This window comes from Heterodontus francisci, chromosome 38, assembly GCF_036365525.1.
Source record: "Heterodontus francisci isolate sHetFra1 chromosome 38, sHetFra1.hap1, whole genome shotgun sequence".
Lineage (NCBI taxonomy): Eukaryota > Metazoa > Chordata > Chondrichthyes > Heterodontiformes > Heterodontidae > Heterodontus > Heterodontus francisci.
In genome coordinates, this window is record NC_090408.1 from 9,589,898 (window position 1) to 9,603,349 (window position 13,452).

Here is a 13,452-nt window from a genome sequence, read left to right on the forward strand (position 1 = left end):
AGAGAGGAAGTACTAGAGGGTCTGACATCCTTGAAAGTGGATAAATTGCCAGGACTGGATGGATTGTATCCCAGGCTGTTAAATGAAGCCAGGGAGGAAATAACAGATGCGCTGAGGATCATCTTCAAATACTCACTGGATACGGGCAAGGTGCCAGAGGACTGGAGGTCTGCGAACGTTATACCATTGTTTAAAAAGGGTGCGAGGGATCGGCCAAATAATTATAGGCCGGTCAGTCTGACCTCTGTGGTGGGTAAATTATTAGAATCAATCCTGAAAGACAGGATAAACTGCCACTTAGAAAGGCACGGACTGATCAGGGATAGTCAGCATGGATTTGTCTTACTAACTTAATTGAATTCTTTGAGGAAGTAACATGGAGAATTGATGAGGGTAGTGCAGTGGATGTGGTCACCACAATACAGGAAAGACATAATTGCTCTGGAGAGAGTACAGAGGAGATTTACAAGAATGTTGCCAGGGCTTGAAAGTTGCAGCTATGAGGAAAGATTGGATAGTCTCGGGTTGTTTTCTTAATTGAAGTGTACAAAATTATGAGGGACCTAGATAGAGTAGACAGGAAGGACCTGTTTCCCCAGCGGAGAGGTCAATTACCAGGGAACACAGATTTAAGGTGATTGGTAGAAGGATTAGAGGGGACATGAGGAAAAACTTTTTCACCCAGAGGGTGGTGGGTGTCTGGAATTCACTGCCAGGATCGGTGGTGGAGGCAGAAACCCTCAATTCTTTTAAAAGGTACCTGGACATGTATCTGAAGTGCTGTAACCTGCAAGGCTATGGACCAGGTGCTGGAAGGTGGGATTAGATTGGGTGGCTAGTTTTTCAGCAGGCACGTACACGACGGGCTGAATGGCCTCCTTCTGTGCCATAATTTTTCTATGGTTCTATATCATCTGCAAACTTCTTAATCATGTCCCTGACATTTAAGTCCAAAAGATTGATATTTATCATGAAAAGCAAGGGATGGAGTACCCTGTACTACTGGACACAGCTCTTCAAGTCACAGAAACACCTGTCGACCATTACCTTTTGCTTCTGCCACTGAGCCAACTTTAGATCCACTTTCTCTTGGACCCCGTGGACTTTTACTTTTCTGGCTGGAATGCCATCTGGGACCTTGTCAAAAGCCTTGCTAAAATCCATGTGGACTACATCAAACACTACCCTCATCCACCCTCCTTGATACCTCCTCAAAAAATTCAATCAAATTAGTCAGACATGACTTTCCCTTAACAAAGCTATGTTGACTCTCCCTGATTAATCCCTGCCTTTCTAAATGATAAATACTGTCCCTCAGAATTTCTTCCAATAATTTGCCTACCAATGAGATTAAGTCTGTAATTACTCAGTCTATCCCTTCCTCTCTTTCTAAACAATGGTACAACATTCGCAGACCTCCAGGTACCACACCTGCAGCCAAAGATAATTAGAAGATGATGGTCAGAATTTCCACTATTTCTTCACTGCTTCTCTTGGCAGCCTGGGATACATTTAATCCGGACTTGGCGATTTATCCACTTTCAAGGATGCTAACCCCTTAATATTTTCTCCCTCAATATGTTTATTCCATCCAATATTTCACACTCCTCTTCCTTAACTACAATGTCTGCTTCATTGCAAAGCTTTCATTAAGAACTGTGCCCACGTCTTCTGCTTCCTCAAACAAGTTACCGTTTTCAGTCTCTAATTAGCCCTACTGTTTCCTTAGTTATCATTTGCTCTTCATGTATTTATAAAACATCTTTGGGTTTCCTCAATTCTAATTGCCAATATTTTTTAATGCCCTGTCTTTGCTTTCCTAATTTCCTTTTTAATTTCACCCTGCACTTTCTATACTGCTCAAGGCTTTCTGCAATATAGAGCTCACGGTATCTGACAGAAGCTTCCCTTTTTTGCTTTATTCTACTCCGTATGCTTTCTGACATCTGGGGAAGTGAAGGGTGGGGGGAGGGGTCTATATTTGGGAGTCCTACCCCTTTACTTTGTGGGAACATATTTGTTCTGATCCCTCTCTACCTCTTTTGAATCCCACTGCTCTGACACTGATTTATCTTCAAGTAGCTATTTCCAGTCCACTTTAGTCAAATCACATCTCAGCTTACAATTACTCTGATTTATTTGACGCAATTTGCCTGAAATCATCATAACTGAAGCAAACGATTGTGGAATTTTAGCTGTATATTACATTCAGCGCAAATCAAGTTCCTGCGATCTTTTGCGCTCGTTTAAAAAGATCATGCTAGAAGCCAGCCCTGCCCACAAAACTGATTGCACCCAAAACAGAAACTTGACCCCAAAGTTTGTAACTGAATAAAAACCTTTAAGAATTAAGTTTTGCTGACTTAACGACAGACTCCCATTTTGTTTTAGCATTACTGCAGGAGCATTTATATACAATTCTCTTTCATGGTGGTGATGCTGATTATTGAAGAACTTCTGCTCAATGTTCTATGGTGTAGTCCACAGATAACTATTTTCCAATGAAACAAACCGAGATAGACAAATATAGTCTGGCAACCACTTCACCATGAGGGATTGCTCGATTCTCTGAGTTTCACACTCATCCTGAAGCACATGAGACAATGAAAAGTGAATGACAAATACAAGAATAAGTCCACTGAAATCATTGGACACCTGGAAAAATACAATTAGTATTCCGGACTTGCTACCACATAATAAACTGAGTCATGCTGAGGTTTTTAAAAATTGAACTTTATTTTTAAGTTTCTTATATGTATTTATGGCCATTAGTTCCTCCTGCTTGCAGTTTCAACATTAGATGTAAGCTGCTATTGGGATCAGGAGGCATAAACCTTGCTGTTCAGATATTAAGGCCCAAAATGCATAGCTGACTGTTGTTCACACACAGCCAATGTTTAATTAGATCTGTATTATTCTCAGTTTAAGTGATTTGGTCCAGAATGTGAGCGAACAATGATCACACCATCAATGAACAATTTAACCAGGCCAAACCCCTAGAAAACATTGGGTGTACTATTGTGGAATGGATCTTTCAACCACTCATCTGGCGAGACATTCTGATGTGAACACAAAGCATTACTTGTTTTTTAAAGAAGTTTAGCAATTGCAGCCGTAATGAGCGATTGCAAGATTACAACTTGAAGAAAGCACCAACAATTGTAAACAGTTTTCAATAGCAGACCCAGATTCTCACCAGACTTCTGTCACAAGGCAAGTAAATTTCTCATAATGCCTATCAGACTGATGTCATCGCTCCATATTGCTTAAAGAAGAATTCGGAATTTTGTAACATAGGATTTAGCAGGGAAAAGCCGAGGCTTCGTTATATGTTTTTATGTTTAATAGCAGAAAATTGATTCATATTTATCCTATGTTACCCTAGGACTACAATTGATATGCATCAGATATATACAGTTCTATCAATCCAGTGTATTGTACAATATAAACTAAAAAGGTCATTTAAGACAAACATAATCTTTTGCTGAGGCACTTCTACACATGCAATTTTCGGTAAACACTTCCACAGAATTCTTATATTAGGTTCAGTATTTGTAATGAGTCCTGTTTGCTCAAGCGGACTTGTCAGCCCAGTATCCTTATCCATTTGCAGCAGAAGGAATCTCTCTCCTTTTGTCTGCCCCAACATTGCATTCAATCATCCAGGTGCTGCTCCTCCCAGGTGGATGTGGGGATGGCACTGTAGGGGTCCATTATCACCTTAGCACAACGGATAATCATCATAATCAGGAAGAGGCAGAGGAGGACAATGCAGGCTAACGTCAATCCTTTGTCCACATCAATGTACATTGGTTCAGGGGTGGCATTCTCCATTGCTTTGTACTTTCTTCATCAGCCTCTCTCGTCATTGCTACCATCCTGAAATTCCTGGAAAAAAAGCAGGCTTTTATTCAGGATTATTAATCGATAAAGTCGTGCATTTATATCATGCCTTTCATGACCTCAGGAGGTCCCAAAGCGATTCACAGCCGACCAAGTACTTTTTTTGAAATGTAGGTTCTATTGCAATGTAGGAAACTATGAAGCCAACTTGAGCACAGAAAGGACGCACAAACTGCAATGTGACAATGACCAGATAATCTGTTTTAGTGATGTTGATTGTGGGATAAATGTTGGTCAGGCCATCAGGGAGATCTCCCCTGATCTTCTTCAAAACAGTTCCATGAGATCTTTTACATGCACTGAGAGGGCAGATGGGGCCTTGGTTTAAAGCCTGATCTGAGAAGTGGCATCTCTAACACTGTGCACTGAAGTGCCTGGTTAGATTTAGTGCTCAAGTCTCTGGAGTGGGACTTGAACCCACAACATTCTGACTCAGGCAAGTCTGCTACCCACTGAGGTGACATTATGGTCCTCTCTTATTTCTCTCAAGTTCTTCAATCCTTTCCCAGTTGGGAAGAGCAGATGAACTGACTGCTGGAACATCAAAGTGTTTCTGGGATTTGGTTATCTGGTGAAACACTAGCCCCTCCCTCTGTCTCCAGTCCTTCCCCCCCACCCTAGAATGATGGTCCATCGAAAGGCATGGAATGTAAACATCAGACCCCAGTAGCTGTCTAGATTTGGTTTACAGGGTTGAATTCTCAGCATCGATAGAATATCACTATCAACAGAATGCAAACCAACTTTCAGAACCATGAGCGGGAAGTTTAACTCCCAAGTGAGAAAGTGGTCTAGCAAGTGACAATGGGAGGCACAGCTGATTTTAATATCAGGTTGCCAACACTCCAGGATTGTCCTGAAGTGTCCCAGAATTGAAGATTAATCTCCAGAACATTGCTGCAAATAAAACACAGAGAAAAAGCTCAGGAGCATTAAAAAGAGTGTTTTCTTTTCATTTACTTTGAACACTTTTGTTACTAGTTATGAATATATAAGGGTTGGGAAAATAGGCAGTTTCACAGTCATGAAGAGTCTGCTTGCTTTCCAATTGCCGTGGGAAGATGGATTGCCATGCAGTTGGGAGTGTTGGGCAATGGCTGGAATATGGGGGACAGGGCAGTGAGAGGCTGGAATGAAACCACTAGGAATACATCCAACCACAGTTGGTAAACCTATTTTAATGACCGGGTCTCATTAACATGCCACTGGCTTATTTCCTGCCCAAAAGGGGAGGGTAATTGCTGGGAAGTGGCAGATTGTCAGGCCACCCATTGGACCCCAGGTGGGGCCAGTCAGAGGCTCATGATGGGAAGGGTATGTCTGGGCCAGGGGAGGCCTACACTTTACTTTACATACTCCTGCACATTCAGATGTCACAAAGGAAAGTTTTAAACTTACCCGGAAAGGCCTCTTCCGTCTTCAGAACCTGACCTTCTCCTAAAAATGTAGGTATTTGAAAATCAGAACAGCATGGGCATTTTACGCTCTCCATTTTACCTGGGTCAAAATCCTGGAACTCCCTGCCTACCAGCATGGTGGAACTACCTTCACCACACAGACTGCAGCAGTTCACCACTGTCTTCTCAATGGCAATTAGAGACGGACAATAAATGCTGGCCTTGCCAGCGATGCCCGCATCTTGTGATTGAACAAAATAAATTTTAAAAACATTCCCAGCTTCAGATCATTTCTGATAAGTTATTTTTTCCTCACCGACTGCAAGTAGATAAAAAATATATAAGTTTTGTCTCCTCATATACAGATGGAAAAATAAATTAATAAATCGTGCAAGCAACATGTAAGTTACCTTGTAAGTGTCAGCTGTGGGTAGCACTCTTGTCTCTGAGTCAGGAGGTCACAATTCAAGTCCCACTCCAGACACTTGAGCCCATAATCCAGGCTGGCAGCTCAGTCCAGGACTGAGGGAGTGCTGTGCTGTCAGAGGTGCTATCTTTCAAATGAGACGTTAAACCTAGCCCCTGTCTAACTTCTCAGGTGTATGGCAAAAATTCATTGTGATATTTCAAAAAAGAGCAGTGGAGGTGTCCTGGCCAATAGCTATCTCAACCAATAAAACTAAACAAATTATCCTGCCATTGTCTCACTGCTGTTTATGGGAGCTTGTTGTGCACAAACTTGCTACCTGCGTTGTTTCAAATAAAGTTCATGCTTTACTTTGTTTTGATGATTTCATTCCAAAAAAATCAGTCATCTTCAAAGTATTCATTGAATCTAATTATGTCCCCTTAGTTTTTATTACTCTCAAGTCTTTCCCACAGCAGGAAGAGGAGGACTGGGTGCATCTTACTAATGGCAAGTCCTGGCATCTTCTGTGAATGTTGAGTCTTCTGTCAGTCATTAAAAGCAAATCATGGTGCTTTATATATTTCCCCAACTCCAACTGTAGCATTGGGCATTAGACGGAAGGTCGTCTTAAGGTGCATTCTGTAGTGTACAGATTGCTTCTACAGAGTGAGACAGTGCTTTCTGCGAGTTGGGGGTTTGAAGCAAGTCAACCAGGTTTCATTCAGTCCCGTGAAGTAAAGGCCTGGGCTTCTCAGAAAAGGGAAGGGCACCAACAGGAAATATGGTTAGAAATATTTCAAACACATAAAAGGAAACTGCAGAGATACATTTAATCATTTTCATGTACATTTTGTAACTTTTTGTCTCTATTATGTTATGAACGTTCTTTCAATTGTTAAATTCTCAGATCAATCAGGAAACAAGGCGAGGGCCATATGACTGTTATCCTACTTTTACAAACTTAAACATTTATTGTAAATAAAGGGATTATGTTTTCCAATATTGATCCTGTGTTAAGGCTTGTCCTCTAGTTCAGGACTTTGCAAGAAGCTATGAATATGTGCAGCTTTTGATGGCTTCAGCCAAAGATACAGCAGCTGAGCCTACAGGGTTTTTAAAAATGTAGTTCGTGCTCGCTAACATTTTCCCTATTTTATCAGTTGGTGCATCTGCAGACAACTGAGGTTTTTTTTCATTTGGCAAGGAGTCAAAATCATTTAGCTATCAGTGCTTCAGTAAGCCTTTCTACTCCAAACACTATCTCAGACATAAAGCTCATAAGGATTTATTCAAACACTAGGGGCTGGAGGTAACTTTATAATTACATTTATATGAAGCACTGAATGTCTTGGGAAAAAGGTTTTGGAATATTATTCATTGCATTCTTCAAAGAACATTCAATTGTGATCTCAAACCAATTCAATCAATGAAACCTGGCCTATGTAGAAAGAGCTCAGCGAAATATATTTTACAAAGATTGCAGGCATTACTTGAAGTAATGGATTGAAATTTACATCCAGTACTTGTTACCTTTGGCTGTCTGATATTGGTCACCTGTGTCCTCACTGATTGATTTTATTCATGAAGCTAAAAGACTCTCAACTCAAAAAGGAGCTTACTCAGGTTTTGAATGGAAGGTATATTAAACGGGGCCATGTTATATGAATATCACTACATTATTATGGTTCTCTTTTATACAGAGTTAGGAAAAATTGATAATGTTCCAGAAATTTTCTTGAACTGCTGACGATTGAGGCTGCTTATCTGCAAGTCCCACTCCAGACACTTAAGCACACAGCGACACTTGAGGGAAAGCTGCACTGTCAGAGGTGCCATCTTTTGGATAGTACATCAAAACAAGGACCTGTCTTCCCTCTCAAGTGGATGTGAAAAATCCCAGACAACTATTCAAAGAGAAGTTACCCTGGTGCCCTGATCAATATTTATCCCTCAACTCCACATCACTAAAACAAATGGTTGCAAAGTGCCCAAGGTTGGGAAATAAATATTCCAGGGTATATAACATTTTGAAATGAGAGACAGAAGAGAAAAGGAGGCGTAGCCCTGATAATAAAGAATGACATAAGGACTCACACCCTATTTCCTGTAAGGACTCTGTTCCATTCTTTCAGTTTCTCTGTCTCTGTTACATCTGTTCTGATGATGCAGCCTTTCATACCAGCGCTTCTGATAAGTGTTACTTTTTCTTCAACTGAGGATGCTCCCCACCATGGTTGATGGGACCCTCGACCATGTCTGTTCCATTTCCCGCAATTCTGCTCTCACCCCTCTCCCCTCCCCCCAGAAGCACGATAGGGTTCCCTTTGTCCTCACCTTCCACCTTGCCAGCCTCCGTATTCAATGGATCATCCTCCACCATTTTCACCATCTCCAGTGTGATGCTCCCTTCCCCTTTCAGCATTCCAAAGAGACTGTTCTCTCTACAATACCCTGGTTCACTCCTCAATCACCCCCAACAGCCTTTCCCCTTCCCAAGGCACCATTCCATGCAAGCGCAGGAGATGCAACACCTGCCCTTTTACCTCCCCTCCCCTCACCGTTCATAGCCCCAAACACTCCTTCCAATGGAACAGTAATTTACATGTACTTCTTTCAATTTCGTATATCGTGTTCACTGCTCACAATGCAGTCTACTCTACATGGAGAGACCAAATGCAGACTGATTGATCACTTTATGGAACACCTCTGCTCAGTCTGAAAGCATAACTCTGAGCTACCGATCACCTGTCATTTCAGTTCACCATCTCGTTCTCTTGCTGACCTCTCTGTCTTCAGCCTACTGCAATGTTCCAATGAAGCTCAGCATAAGCTTGAGGTACAGCACCTCGTCTTTCAACTAGGCACTTTTCAGCCTTTGGGACTCAACATTAAGTTTAACACCATAAACTCTGTCCCCATTTTGTTTCCATTTCTTTGCATCTTTTGGTCTTACCCTTGTTTTTCGCATGTTTAGCTTTCAGACAGCAGCTTTTCACCATTCTGCCATTCACACCTCCTCTACGCACATCTTTCATTTCTTTTCTGGCCCCATCGCCAATCCCTTTGGCCCTCACGCCTAACCCTTTTGTCATTTAGTCTCTGCTGTCTTCCACCCTATCACAGAGCTTTCTTTTGTTCTTTTTCCCACCCTCCCCCATTTCACCTGGTTAAAATCTATTACATTTCTAACTTTTCCCAGTTCTGATGAAAGGTTATTGACAAATGTTAACTCTGTTTCTCTCTCCACAGTTGCTGCCAGACCTGCTGAGTAGTTCCAGCATTTTTTGTATTTAAGCAGGAAAGGATCTTGGCTCAGAAGATCAGCAAGTAGAATCAGTATTGATGGAGATTCGGAATAACATGGGTCAGAAAATGCTGGTAGGAGTAGTTTATAGGCCAGTATATAACAATAGTTATACCATTGGACAGAGTATTATGCAATAAACAATTGGAGCTTGTAACAAAGGCAATGTAATAATCATGGGGGAATTTAATCTTCATATAGACTGGGCAACTCAAATTGGCAAAGGTGGTCTGGAAGGTGAATTTTTAGAATACTTTCATGACAGCTTCCTAGAACAATACATTGTGGAACCAAGCTATTTTAGATCTAGTATTGTGTAGGGAGGCAGGGTTAATTAGTAAACTCCTAGTAAAAGATCCTCTGGGGGAAAAAGTGATAATAATAGAATTTAATTTAATATTAAGTTTGAGAGTGACATGCTGCAGTCCCAAAAAAGAATCTTAAACTTAAACAAAGCCAATTACTTAGGCATGAGGGGAGACATGGCTAACATTGATTGGTTAAATAGACTAAAAGGTATAGCAGTAAGTAAACAGTGGGAAACATTTAAAGAAATGATTCAAAATGTTCAACAAAATACATTCCATGGAAAAACAAAAAGTCAGTGAGAAAAATCGATCTGTGGTTTATGAGGGAAGTTAAGGATAGTATTAGATTAAAAGAGGCTTATAATGTTGCAAGAATAGTAGTAAGCAGTAAGCATAAGTAGGGAGCCAATCTGAACCTGAGCCACCCCCATTCAAAATGGCTCAGGGTCGAGATCATGGTGGCGAACCAGCACGGAGGCAGGTGGCACCAAACTGTGCGCCTGCCCGCCCGCCTCCGATCCATACCACGCACTGTTTTAAAAATCCAGCCCATGGTTTTGGCAGGAGGTGGGTGGAGGGGGGTCTTAAAGCTGGGGGAAATTGACAGTGCATCAGGAAGCTGACTCCAACCTGCCAACTTCCATACTTAACTGCAGCACATTAGGCTGCATGAAAATAAGCTCCTTGGGAGAGGCGGGTTGTCAACTTCAATGTGTTAATTTGATCAATTGCAATAAGATCAACTTGGCTTTTGCAATTTAACTGTGAGTCCATGGCAATGCTCCTGCTCAGCTATGTGGGTCGTGCAGACCTTGAAATGCACCATGCAGGCCTTGTTCCGTGTTAAATGCCGCACTTGCGAGGCCATTAAAAATGTAAAGGTACCATGTCTTTAGGATAGAAATGCAAAACCTTACTAATGTGCATCCTGGCTTGCTGTAGTCATGTGACCTCTACCATTAAGGCATTCACTCCAGGCAGCCATCACAAATTCAGTTCAATAAAGACACAGTACAAGCAAGCTGTTGTCCTGTGAGCTCATAACATTTTGTCAGAGTGGAGCTGATATTGAGTGTTGAAGAGCTGGATGGAAGAACAGCTACTGAAAGAAGAACACAGAAATGTTCAGAGCTGCTAAAAGCTGCTATAAGCCACAGGAAACTACAAAAAAGGAACAAAGAAACAGGCCACAGATGAAAGCGTGGGGTAAGATACAATGGCTATAAATTTTCCTCTCCTGGCTCTGGTCGAAATGAAAGGTGATATGAAGCAGAACAGGCAGTTTTTCCACTCACAATGACAAAATTATGAAATTGCGACAGATTTAATTAACAAACCAGAGCAGCTACGAGTAGCTACACGTTTATCACTGTTGGGGAGAGACTGTTACAAAGTGTATCCCACCCTAAGTCTCTCAGAAGAACATAAAAAACAGACAGCAGAAATTTTGAAAGGCTTGAAGGTACACTTTGAAACCCAAATGAATGTAACTTATGAACGGTATGTGTTCAATATTTGGGCCAAGGTGAAAAAGAGTCCATTGATCAATATGTGACTGTCTTAACACAGCTCACAGAATCCTGTGAATTTGTGTAACTAAAACATCATCTAATTAAAGGCAGGATTGTATTAGGCATAAGAGATCCCGCAGTGAGAGCACGTCTACTGAGAGAGGACAAACTTACTCTCAGGAAAGCGATTGGCATATGCAGAAGCGCTGAGGTTATAAATACCATATTCATGGCAGAACAGACCAGGCCTTGCATTATACTGATAGACATTCCAGGCTGAAAGGGCTGGAACATCACGTACAAAGGGCAGGATGCAAATCCTGCGGAGAACATCACACAAATGAAAAGAAGGCATTTCCAGTGTGGGGAAAGCAGCGTTCTCACTGTAAGAAGCCGAATCATTTTGCACAGAAGTGTTTGGCTGGAAGGAAGCACAACAAGCAGGTACAAAAGGCCACTGGAGAGATATCAGCCAAAGATTCTGATGAATCACTATACGCCATACAACTGGTTGGTTTAGTCAGGTCAATAGGTGATAAATGGCTTGTGATTGTTGGAATGATGACTGCAGAAGGAGAATATCAAGTCAACATAAAGTGCCAGATAGACACCAGTGCGTCATGCAACATCATGACCTTCACAGACCTGTGCAAAGTGGCTCAACATGACAAATCCAAATATGAAGCTCTCGAAAGTTAAGGTTGAGGCTATATTGAGGCACCATACTAGTGCCAAGAGGACAAGTTACTCTGAGAGCCCAATGCAATGACAAGAACAAAGATCTGGAGTTCCAGATCATAGACGGCAAGCAAAAGCCAATCATCTCAGCCGAAGCAAGTTTAAAGCTTGGTTTGGTAACCCTCAACTTGCAAAAAGAGATCTGCAATGTGTCGCTGCGCACTAAACCATTGACTGTGGAACAGATCCTAGAGTACAATGATGTGCTTACAGGTTTAGGATGTCTTCCTGGAGAATATCATCTCAAAGTAGATGAGAGGGTAAGACCAATTCAGCATCTGCCAAGGAAAGTTCCAGCTACCCTCAAGACCAGCCTGAAAGACAAGATAGAAAAGCTGGAAAAGAAGGGAATAATCAAGAAAGTGACAACCCCAACAGAATGGATTAGCAGCATGGTAGCAGTGAGACAACCTGGAAAGCTGAGAGTATGCATTGACCCAAAGGATCGAAATAAATCTCTGAAGAGATCTCACGACTCCATGCCAACCATTGAAGGAATTTTGCCACAACTTGCAAAGGCAAAAATCTTCACTAGCTTAGATACGAAGGATGGTTACTGGCAAGTGAAGCTGGATGAAAGCAGGAGCTTTCTGACGACTTTCTGGACGCCGTTCGGGAGATACAGATGGTTGCGCATGTCGTTTGGCATTTTCACGGCTCCAGCGGAGTATCAACGCAGGCAGCATGAGATAGTCAGTGATCCTCCCAGAGTGGAAGCTATAGTGGATAATCGGCTAGTTTATGGATGTGGAGGCTCAATGGAAGATGCCATTGCTGGCCATGATCAAAATCTAGTGCAACTGCTGGACAGAGCTCACCAGCTGAACCTGAAGCTGAACAAGTAAAAAATTACACTTAAAAATGCCCAAAGTCAAGTACATAGGTCATGTACTGACAGCAAAAGGTCTTTGCCTGGATCCTGAAAAGGTGAGAGCAGTAGCAGCGATTCGGCAACCAACAGATGTAAAAGTAGTGCAACGATTTGTTGGATTTGTAAACTATTTAGGAAAATTCCTGCCCCATTTGTCACTAGAGTGTGAACTATTATGCCAACTCACTGCCAAGGACACAGAACAAGAAGCAGTGTTCACTAAAATCAAGCAGCTAGTGATGTCAACGTCAATGCTGATATGCTATGACGTAAATGATGAAGTCACCTTGCAGTGTAACGCCAGAGTGACAGGACCTGTGGCAACCCTAATGCAGCAAGAACAACCGGTTGCATTTGCATTTAGGGTGTTAACGCAAACAGAACGACGCTGCACTCAGATCGAGAAATAGTGCCTGGAAGACAAAGTGACAGTCGGGCCCAATCACAAGCCACTTCAAAGCATTTCCTCAAGCCACTATTATCTGTTCCAATGTGTCTGCAAATTATGTTACTCTAGTTACAGAGATCTCTTCTGGACGTGACATAGAAGCAAGCGAAACAGATGTACATCGCTGACATGCTGTTGAGAGCAGCACTCCCTATGAAGAAAATAGAGGATGCTACGACAGAGTGTGAAATCTTCCAGATCCAATGTGAAGCTGCAGCTTGACATGCTCTGGACGTCATCAACCCAGCAGAGACATTGGGCTGAATTTTACCAGCCCCTCGACGCCATGGGTTGTGGCAGTGGGGTCCATAAAACTTTGCAGGGAGAGACCTGCCTCGACCCCCGATGTCGAGAAGGGCCCGCCGCATATTCCCGTGGTGGGGGACCTCGGTCCGGCCCATCACCGCTTGGCGGAAGGGCCTTCATCTACATTTTCAAGACAGCCTAAATTATGTGCAAATGCACTTACCTGCTGGCAGCGGCTGTCCAACGCCGATTTTATGTCTGCTGTTCAGACCTAACGCACCTTTGGAACTCCATATGGAGGCGGGAATGGGGAAAAC

The 13,452-nt window shown here is 42.3% G+C and overlaps 1 protein-coding gene across 1 annotated transcript in view; it reads right to left on the minus strand.

The window, feature by feature from the left end:
* Nucleotides 1-3,654: 3,654 nt before the first annotated feature.
* LOC137352299 (cortexin domain-containing 1 protein) overlaps nt 3,655-13,452 on the minus strand; it is a 107,355-nt gene continuing 97,557 nt past the window's right edge. The window contains exon 2 of the mRNA XM_068017586.1: nt 3,655-3,888. Coding sequence (XP_067873687.1) covers nt 3,655-3,834 — 180 coding nt within the window. The 5' untranslated portion in view covers nt 3,835-3,888. The remainder of the gene's footprint in view (nt 3,889-13,452) is intronic.